This window comes from Quercus lobata, chromosome 8 (assembly GCF_001633185.2).
Source record: "Quercus lobata isolate SW786 chromosome 8, ValleyOak3.0 Primary Assembly, whole genome shotgun sequence".
Lineage (NCBI taxonomy): Eukaryota > Viridiplantae > Streptophyta > Magnoliopsida > Fagales > Fagaceae > Quercus > Quercus lobata.
Genome location: NC_044911.1, coordinates 64826480 through 64837897, shown reverse-complemented (window position 1 = coordinate 64837897; position 11418 = coordinate 64826480). Strand labels below are relative to the sequence as shown.

General features: G+C 41.0%; 1 protein-coding gene across 1 annotated transcript; it reads right to left on the bottom strand.

Moving 5' to 3' along the window:
- Positions 1-7174: 7174 nt before the first annotated feature.
- On the bottom strand, positions 7175-8142 carry LOC115956028. Its single transcript, XM_031074477.1, has one exon. The coding sequence runs from the start codon at positions 7951-7953 to the stop codon at positions 7261-7263; it is 693 nt and encodes a 230-aa protein (XP_030930337.1). The 5' UTR covers positions 7954-8142; the 3' UTR covers positions 7175-7260.
- Between the last annotated feature and the right edge of the window lie 3276 nt (positions 8143-11418).

Sequence of the window (11418 nt, the reverse complement as noted above, 5' to 3'; positions counted from 1 at the left end):
CAATCGAGCTAAGCGAATTCGACATCCAGTACCGCCCACGGACGGCCATAAAACGGCAGGCAGTAGCTGACTTCATCGTCGAGTTCACACTCGGGGAGGACCAGTTGGTAGAAGAGAAGGAACAGTGGAGTATCTACACAGACGAATCCTCAAACAGACGAGCCGGAGGAGCCGGAGTAGTGATCCAAACTCCGCTGGGGGACACGATACAATGCATGATCCGACTGGATTTCCCAACAACCAACAACGAGGCAGAATATGAAGCCTTGGTCGCAGGGTTAGACCTTGCAAAGGCCGCGGGAGCAAAAAACATAATTGCCCACTACGATTCACAAGTGGTAACGAGTCAGATCAATGGCGACTACGAATGCAAGAACGATAGAATGAAGAGGTATTTAGAAGAAGTGAAGTACTGAACCAACAGCCTCGAAGTCGAATTCATTCAGATCCCAAGAGAAGAGAACGAATGGGTTGACCACCTTACAAAAGCCGCATCAGCCGAATTCATGCTGGTTCCCGATCAGGTATTATCATTCGTCCAAATATCCTCACTTATCGATGACGGAACAAATATGTAGGTGGTAAACTATTAATATAACTGGACCATGCCATTGATCTCCTACCTAAGGGCTGGGGTGTTACCAGAGGAAAAGGGCGCCGCAAGAAAGCTGAAGGTCCAGTCATCACGGTTCGTGCCGATAAAGGACATCCTATATAAAAGGGGTTTCTCTCGACCATACCTGAGGTGTTTGTGCCAAGAGGAAGCAGATTACGTGATGAGAGAGGTACACGAGGGTATCTGCGGGAACCACTCGAGCGCACGATCATTGGTACACAAATTGATCCGAGCAGGATACTACTGGCCTACAATGATGAAGGATGCTTAAGCCTATGTCCAATCTTGCGACAAATGCCAAAGGTTCAGCAATCTCATCAGGCAGTTATCCGAAGAACTGACACCTATGACAGCACCCTGGCCGTTCGTACAATGGGGACTTGATATCATTGGCCCATTCCCGACGGCTATCCGACAGCTGAAATTCTTGGTCGTCGGCATAGACTACTTCACTAAGTGGGTCGAGGCAGAAGTTTTAGCCACAATCACAGAGAAAAACATCTGGAGTTTTGTCTGGAGAAATATCGTATGCAGGTACGGGATACCCAGGGTACTGGTCTCTGACAACGGTAAGCAATTCGACAACAGCACATTTAGAGACTTCTGCTAAGAGCTAGGGATCAAGAACCACTACTCATCACCCGCACACCCACAGGCGAACGGGCAAGTTGAGGTCACAAACCGGTCCCTGCTCAAAATAATCAAGACCCGTCTTGAGGGGGCAAAGGGCATCTAGCCAGATGAACTGCCTAGCGTCCTATGGGTATATAGAACCACAGCAAGAACTCCCACTGAGGAGACACCGTTCTGACTTGCATATGGAACCAAAACTGTCATTCCCGCAGAAGTGGGTCTCACGAGCTACCGGGTGGAGAGCTATGACAAAGATAAGAACAAAGAGGCTATGCGCCTCCAGCTCGATCTAGTGGACGAAGTCAGAGCGGCAGTAGAACAGAGGTTGGCGTGCTATCAGGATCTCATGGCGAAACACTGCAACAACAAAGTAAGGCATAGGGACTTCCAGGTCGGGGACCTCGTACTACGGAAAGTAATGGGTGCCGCTAGAGATCCTTCATAAGGAAAACTCGGCCCCAACTGGGAAGGACCCTACAGGATCGCGTCACGGCAAAGGAAGGGCACCTACCACCTCGAGATGATGGACGGACAAAAACTGCAGCACCCTTGGAACACGGAGCATCTTCGGAAATACTACCAGTAGAGAAAAATATGGGGAACCGGCGATTTCCAAGTTTATTTTATTCTATTCTTCTAGCTACAATTTACTAGGTGATCCTTTTCGTGCATGCTTTTAACCAACATGTCGTCAACATAAACCTGAACGTTTCTGTCGATCTGATGCGCAAACATCTTGTTCATTAGCCTTTAGTATGTTGCTCCAGCATTTTTGAGTCCAAAAAGTATCACCTTGTAGCAGAATAATCCCTGGCTCGTGACGAAAGAGGTCTTCTCCTGATCAGATTCGTCCATTCTGATCTGGCTGTAGCTAGAGAAAGCGTCCATAAAACTTAGGATCTAGTGTCTTCCATTCAAATCCACAAGGGTATCTATCCGTAGGAGCGGGTAGCTGTCTTTGGGGCAAGCCTTGTTGAGGTCTGTGAAGTCTACACACATCCTCCAACTTCCGTTGGCCTTTTTAAACATAACGACGTTCGTCAGCTAGTCGGGATAGTATACTTCCCGAATGAAACCTGCCTCCAGTAACTTCCGAACTTCCTCAGCTATGGCCTTATCCCACTCCTGGGCGAAGACTCGTTTCTTTTGTCGGACTGGAGGGAAGGAGGGCGACACATTCAACCTGTGGACCATGATCGAGGGGTCGATTCCTGGCATGTCTTCATGATTCCAGGAGAAGACGTCTTGGTTATTTCTTAGGAAAGTCGTGATCGTCTGTCGTACTGGCCAACTGGCTAGTGTGCTGATTTTAGTCATTCGTTCAGGCCCTGTGTCGTCAAGTCTTACTTCTTCTAGCTCTTCAACCGGCTCTGCTAATGCTCGTTGCTTCCCGATACACATCGTCTGCTACTGATCCTCCATCTCTAACATGGCAATATAGCATTCTCGTGCTGCTACTTGATTTCTCCGCTGTTCTCCTACCCCATATTCCGTCAGAAATTTGATCATTAGGTGGTATGTTGAAGTTACCGCCTTCCAGGAATTGAGAGTGGGTCGCCCGAGGATGGCGTTGTAAGCGGACGAGCAGTCGACTACGAGAAACGTTATCTCCTTAGTGATCTACTGAGGATAGTCACCCGCCGTCACAGCTAGCGTTATTGCGCCCAAAGGGAACACCTTTGTACCCCTAAATCCTACGAGTGGGGCATTTGTTGGGGACAATCGTTCCCTGTCAATCCTCATCTGCTGGAATGCTGGATAGTACAGGATGTCTGCTGAGCTACCATTGTCGACGAGGACCCGGTGCATATTATAATCCCTAATTTGCAGGCTAACTACTAGCGCGTCGTCATGGGGATGGTGAAGTCTTCGAGCATCATCCTCTGAAAAGTTTATGACCGGGTTATCTATTCGCGGCATCTTCGGTACGGATCCTGTGAGTTGGACGCTATGGACCATCCTGAGGTAGATTTTGTGGGCTTTCTTGGAAGATCCGGCTGCAACTGTGCCCCCTACGATCATTCGTATGTCTCCTATGGGTGGTCTAGGGCGCTCGTTCTCCCGTCATGGGGCCTGTTCCTTCGGTGTATCAGTTCTTTCCCTGCTGACGAACCTCTGTAGCTTCCCCTGCCTGATTAGGGCCTCAATCTGCTGCTTCAGGTCATAGCAGTTAGCTGTGTTGTGCCCGTGGTCTCGGTGAAAGCGACAATACTTGTCTCTCGGTCTTTTGTTGGGGTCTCCCTTCAACTTTCCAGGGAAAGTCAATGCTTTTTCGTCTTTAATTTGCATCAATACTTGGTCGATCGGGGCGGTTAACGGGGTGAAATTGGTGAATCTTCCAATGGGGGGTTTGGAGCGCTTTTCATCACGTTGGTCCCCGGTTCTAGTGACCTTTCGCCCCTTTATCTTGTCTCGTGTCCTCCTGCCTTTCCCTCTTCTTAGGCTTTTCCTCGCGGGCCAGCAGCGCGTCTTCTACATTCATGTACTTGGTAGCTCTGTAGAGAACGTCCGTCATGGTTTTTGGGTCATTCTTGTACAAGGAAAACAAGAACTTACCCTTCCGTAGCCTACTAGTGAACATGGCTACGAGTATCTTATCGTCAGCTTCATCAATCGAAAGGGCTTCTTTGTTGAAATAAGTTATGTAGGCTCGCAGCGTTTCGTCTTCTCGCTGCTTGATGCTCATTAAGCACGCGGTGGACCTTTTGTATCGATGTCCGCCTATGAAGTGTGAGGTGAACAGGGCGCTCAACTCCTTGAAAGTATTGATGGAGTTTGGTGTCAACCTATTGAACCAAACCCTCACAGGCCCCTTCAGTGTGGTCGGGAACACCCTACACATGATCTTGTCTGGTACACCCTGAAGGTGCATCAGGGTCTTGAAGGTCTCTAGATGATCGAGGGGGAATGAGTTAACGGGCGCGGTGAATGGTGAGTCGGTTTTGTTCATTAAATCGTCGAGATCAGAAGATACTCACCCCTTGAGGGCGTTCATCATGACCTCCATCTGTTCCTTCATCGCCTGCATCTCTGCGATGATAGGTGGGGGGGGGCAAAATCCATGAGAGACGGAAGGCTCACGTTTTGCCGCTTCGGTTGGCTTAGGGCGTTGCTGCCTTCTGGCTTCTCCTGCTCCCTTTGCTCGGCACTGTTACCTTCCTGGTTTTGCTCCTGAAGGTTAGGTCCTGCGTCCCTTTGGCGTAGCTGCTCCTCCAGATCATGGTTCTGCTTTGTGAGTCGTTCTACTACTGTCATGAGAGTCTGGACCTGCCTTTCTAACGCAGTAGATCTCAGTGGCTCGTCTTCTTGAGCGTTGTTGGTGGTAGCCATCGAGCGAGTGAGTACCATGCGACTCTTATGTCCGGGAGGCGATAATTTGGCTTAAATTCTTCGTGTTTCCCACAGACGGCGCCAACTGATAATGCCGTAAAATCACCAGTGAGCTACAGGGTCCACGCTCGCTCAAGCTAACAACCTACAAGAAGAAATAAGTGATCTCGTCGAGGGCACCGGTGTGGTGTCGGCCAAATACCCTCCGACGGTCAAGTTAGAATTATTCTCAACTCTAAAGTGCTAGATAGGGTAAATTATGCGTACCTTGATTTGTGAGGGTATTGAGACTTTTATAGTAGTAAGTTGACATTTCCTCCTTGATGTGGAAGTCTTTTCCTTATAGGAATCTTCTTGAGTAATCCCAAACGTGATGGACAAGAGATTTCCTTGTAGAGGGGATAAACGTGCGTACCTTCCGAAATGCTCTTTGCATTAGGTTTCTGATTTCTTTGGAGACCATACGTGTGCGCCAAGAGTATGGAACTGCTCTAGGCCACTGGGCTCTACCGTTGCCGGCCCATGGGCTCGGATCCGTCAGGCCCAACATCATGAAAGTCCATTGCGCTAAATTTTGCCCATTCATTATTAAAATGCATTTCAGAATTATATCACACAAGCAAGGTAACCATATGAATCATCAGCCAACCAAGAGAGTGAGAGAGAGCATACCTAGTGTCTGAACTCTGAAGACTCGACCAGAGAGAGTTCAAAAATGCTTTGATACCAAAAAAAAAAAAAAAAAAAAAAAAGGACGTTAGCAAATTATTTTTGAAAATATTTAGCAACTATTTCAATTGAATTTAAATAGAAGTTTTACTACCATAGACGACATTTTCACAACAAATTTTAGATAGTAAGTTGTTATTAGTTTTAATTTGAACTCACAACTAAAATTACTTTTTTATGCACTAATAAAAACCTACCACTTAAAATTTGTAGTGAAAATATTGTATACATAATATTTCTCGAATTTATATATGTAATGAATTATATACATTTATATAACATCATATTTAATCCTCATTTATGAGCATTATATTTTTCTTGGCCAAACTTTTCATAAAAGAGGAAATTATTTACTTTGACTATGCCTTTCCTTTTTTATATTACGCCCTATCTCTTTTACTGAATGCACAAAAGATGATCATTTTTTCCCTTCATCAGATTACTGTCATCTTTCCTTTGCCTTTGAAGCTAACACCCAATTCTCTAAACTGTGGCTAGAGTTTTTCCATTGTTTTGCAGTTTTGTTGAGAGCTTCCTCAAAGACGCACCACCAGCCTTCCTCACCATTGATGTAAAAGCGAGTTGCAATTTCAACTCCCAAAACTAAATCTGGGTTAACAAGAAAGCCCAATCTAGTTTAAACATGTGCCAAATCGGAAAAAGACCTCAAACGCCACTCTTTTTTTTTTTTTTTTTTCCTTAACAAGAAAGGGTCTCAAATGTGTGGTCGCCGACCTTGCTGATTTAAACCTGGGGCAGCTCTGGGTACGTTAGGGCTATTCACGTCATAACACATCATTTTTTCACTGAAGCATGTGACTTAAAGTCAAACATCACTCTAGTGCAATACTCATCAGCCAAATTACAAAAACAACAAAATGCTTCCAAATTAGGATTGATACAAACCTTACATATATCATACATCCTAACATTATACGAAGTGAATTAAATTTGATACTTGGAAGTTGGAACATGAAATAAATTATTTGAGAATACCTATATTCGGGCTGGGTCTTGGTTTAAGAATAGGTAATTGTATTGGACTAGAGCTATCTCATTAAAAATGGCCAACAACCAAAGGCTTTGTAGCTAAATTGACATCTCCTCATGCATAAAATGCTTGGAGATCTAATGGGAAAAGGGTTCAAGCTGATGATTAACGGCGTGTTGTTATTATCTTTCAAAAAAAAAAAAAAAAATGGCCAACGTCTAAGCCCACGCCCAAAATTTTATCTTTTGAATTGTGTGTTAGTAATAGCAATCCCCGGCCCCAGACCAAACCAAAATATCCAATCTCAGTTGCAAACAAATAGAGATCAAACAAATCAATGATTTGAAACATCATGAATTTATATATATATATAGGGTCAGCAAATCTGATTTTGAAGAAATTTTATCAGAAATTAAAAAAGCCATCAAAACTTTTTCAATTCCCAACAAAATTTTATCCAAAACTAGTATCACTATTGTGTGCCCTATATTTATTGGTAAGAAAAAAAAAAGCCAGGATTTTTTCCTGATGGAAAAACACCATGAATTGAAACAAATAGATCACCAAAAGAACAACAAAGTGCTTTAGCGGGTGCTTGAGGGCTAGGGCAATGTGGAGGAGTTCGAGCTGCAGGTCACTTAAATATATTCTAAATTTCTAATCATCTAAAAAAATAAATAAATAAATAAAAAAGAAAACAAAAACAAAAGAGTAGCAACAAATAGATCAATCGAATTAATCCTAAATCGCAATTCCAAGTTGCAACAAATTATACTTCTTGTAAATTGTAACTTATTCTAAAAGTCACAAACTAACCTTAAAAAAAAAAAAAAACAATGCAGGCGCTCCTGGTCAACAAATTTTTTTGATGAACATTTTTTTTTTTTTTTTTTGTGGATGAACTCCTGGCCAACAAATAAGGAATAATAGTTATGTGCAAATATACAATTGAAATCCGAAATCATGGGGAGAAGGCAGCCTGCACCAACCAAGAATTCTTGAGCTGTGACACAGCGCTTTCCCTGAACCCCTTCACCTCAACCAAACAGAAGTGGGTGCAACACATTCCCAACCCAGACGCAACGCTTGTTGTCTTCAACAAATAACACAATGGTCCACCACCACACTCTTCCTTTCTCCCTTGCACCACTATCCCCCACACCCTCTCACTCTCTATATTCCTCTCTACCTCTCCAAGCTCTTCCACCAGTATTAGTCCATTCGGCATTGGAGCCTCTCCTTTCTCCCACTTTCTCTTCACCATTCCCCACTTCTCCTCCTCCGCCTTCTCCGTCTCCAACCACATCTTACTACTATTATTCTCTGCGTGTACTTGTACCATTAGCGGTGCCGACCTTAGGTTCCTCACGATCTCCACCACCGACCTTGTCATCCATTCGTCCAGCTTTTCATGACCCAGTTTCCCTTTTTCGCCATTGTTTCTCGTTTCCACTTTCTTTGAACCAGTCTTGGCCTCCATCGCCGTCGTCATCGACATCGAAATTCTTCCTCTTCGTCTAATTCCTCTCCATACGGCGTCGTTGCTCTTGGTCGCCAAAGAACACGGCCCTTGACCCAATCGATTCGAAAATCCATCACGATTCGCTCCAAAACGAAGACCCAGATTGAGATTGGACGAAGTAGCGGAAGCCATACGATGAGAGATGGCCTACAAAGATTCTGTATTTATTAATGTGTTTGCGCTTTTGCCTCTAAGAAACGCGAACGTGTTTCTGCTTTGAGGGGTTTATTGATTATTATTGTATCGTATTTAAAGTGTGGATAATTTGGATGTCTTGGTTGGTCAGGATTGAGTGACTTCCGTTCGCGTTGTTTTGTTCAACTCCATCAATGTTGAAGAGTCGTGGTCTTTAACGCTACGCTGGTCGAAGAAGCTACGAAATTCACATTCATTCTGGTTGCCTGCTTTGTGATGCTATTCGAATCTGATGCAACCTTTGATTTCAGCCGTTGGATACTCCAAATTATTTAGATTGACTGCCTTACGTGTGTGGATGAGAGAATGTATTGGGTGGGTTGAGTGGGTTATAGTGGAACCTACCGTATTGGAGAGAAGAGTGGCCAGCATGGACCGGAACGTGGTCTGGTTGAAATAGAACGTGTAAATAGCGTTTGTCCACGAGTTGAACACACGAGCTTTGTGCACTTTGCAATATATGCTGAAGAGTGAAGATTGCGCACTTAATTATAAGAAATTATAAGTTACACGTGGACAGATGACGTGGTTCACTATTTTATTAAAAAAAATTTATTTGTTTAAAATTATTGAATTAATTTTTTTTTTTTAAATAGAAATTGATTATTGACTCAATAATTTTAAATAAGTGGGAGTCTTTTAGTGGAATGGTATATAAGTGCACAATCTACTGCATCAACATTTAATCAAAATCATAAAAAATATAGCTTCCCTAAAAAACTTAATGATCAAATCTAGCATGGTTTGGTAGTAAAATCTTATCACAAATCTTATCTATTCACCCCTCAAATTTTTGTGATTTTTTTTTAAAATACAATAAAAATTTGAATTTATGAGTTTTTATTTTATTTTATTTTATTTTATACTATAATGATTACTACTTTATCAAACTAAAGCATTTATAAGAAATAGTCACATTTCAATTCTAAATTTCTTATTTAATAATAAGTAATGAAATAATCACATTTTACATTAATTTAATTTAATTTTGTTAGAAAATAGAAATAACATGTGAAATTTAAGATATTATACAATTGCATTGCATAAAATAAAAGTAAAGTAAATGTTTCTCAAAAAAAAAAAAAAAAAAAAGTAAATATATTTGGGTAGTGGGCCCCAGCAAGTGACTAAAAAGGGCGTGAGTGACAAAGACAAACACAAGCTTAACTTGTGGAAAATGCATGCAATTTGGTCGGTGCCACACCAAAACACGCCCGCGGCTCGCAATTCACAAAGCCTGGCCAATTACACATCAGCAATGTGTGCTTTACACATCAGCATATTCTATCTCTCTTCTGACGTGGCACGCATAGCTGGCCATTATGAGATCTCATTGCGTGTTAATACTCGAAAACAAATGCTTAATTTAGAAAGTTAGAAGTTAGAACGAACAGACTACTTGTAGCCGCCACAACTAAAAATATTAACAAAGTGTAGTTGGATTGACATTGTACTTACTACATAAAGTGTAAACAATTAATTAATGAGATTAAAACTTTCATATATTTTAATAATGATTTTAAGATTCAAAACCTTTAAAAATTGTTTCAAAAAAAAAAAAAAAAAACCCTTAAAACTAAAGCAAAGTTTGGAAAAAATAGAAGAAGAAGAAATATGACTTTTTATTGAAAGGAGAAAATGATAAAATAATCTTAAATTCTTTATGTAATAGTTTTTTTTTTTTTTTTTTCTTGAAAATTTCGTGTATAGGCTATAGAATATAACAATATTTACATAATAAAATTTCTAGTTTAATATTAGATTCAAATTAAACGCTGAAATCTCAACTGTATATTCATAATATAGATTTAAAAATGCTAAAATTTGATCTTTTTATAAGTCAATATTAACTAAAATATCATAATTGACATGTCATGTAATTGGGGTTTGTCTAGTAACTATAAATCCTTTCACGTATCACTTTATTCAAGGCAAATTAAAACTCATTTTTAAGTAAATTAAAGTTTTTTTTTTAATTTATCTTTTTTTTAAAAATTATATACTTATCTATATAAACTTAATCTTAGTTTAGTTGGTATTAATTTATCAAGTTATATATTGAATTTGTGTTTGTTTTGACAAGTTGAGATTGTTGAGTGATTATATTATTAAGTGGAATTGTAATAGTGCATTTGATAAATTAGATTATAATATTTTACTTTTATTATTATTATTATTATTATTATTATTATTATTATTATGTTGAAGATATGTAGTGTTTATTTTGTATATAATTTTTATTTATTATTAGAATTGTATACTAGAAATATTGAACTAGATATGAAAAATCTTTAAAAAAGACAAAGAATGATATAAAAATTAATTGAATTTACATTAGAAAGATAACAATGGTAGTAATTCAAAATTTTATTATATCGATTATTGACTATATAAGCCCAAAAAATAGTGTTTAAAAAATTGGTAAAAACTTATTACAAAATGTAGGGTAAAATACTGATGGGAATGACGATTCTACATCCCTAGACAAAGATAACACTAATGACGAAGGAAGCATCCTCGACGAAGTCATCAGGAACAACGAAGAAAGCTATCATCACTGACGAAGGCAGGGAGTCATTCAATGCAGTCAATCAATGACCTGAGTAGTTACGAAATCAACCCAGTAGACCATTGGGAACCTCTTAAAAGTCTCATTATTGGACCAGGGGCGTTACTTGAGAAAGCATTAACCACCCCAACGACTACCCCCAAGGTCGCAGGTATAAAGCTCCCACACAGTCAATAGAAGGTACGGGATACACAGACACAGACCCACATCTTGATTTCTATTTTTATCATTCTAACTTTAGCATCGGAGATGTTGTGGCAGGCACCACACCGGTGACCATCATCAAGCATACTCTCTCGCACAACGAAGGGTTTCATCTACTCACTGTTGCTGACGATCCTGTGCATCATCAGTTTGGCGCCGTCTGTGGGGACGATATTTTCAGATTCATATCTGAGAACGTAGCTCCCATCAACCCTCTACATTCAGGTGGAATCCAACCCAGACTCTGTAGCCTTGGCCCAGCAAGTCCAGACCCTTGTAGCCACCATTGAAGAACTCACCAAACAGAACCAGGAAATGAAGCTACGGCTCCAGCAGGTTCAACAAGCTCAACAGGAAGAGAACCGATCTAAGGGTAACATGGAGGAAGAAGGGGATAGTCAACGGAGGGAAACCCCCCGAAGACCAGCTACTCCGGACGAACAGAACTCAGATCTTCTTCGAGAAATGAGGAAAGAGATGGAAGAACTAAGGAGTGAAATCAAAGAGAAGACAGACCGAAGCGTAGACAAAATGATAAGGGCTACGGATTCGCCATTCACTGCTGCGGTACTTGAATGCCCTGTGCCGTCGAAGTTTCGTTTGCCTCAATTGGAGCCATTCGACGAACT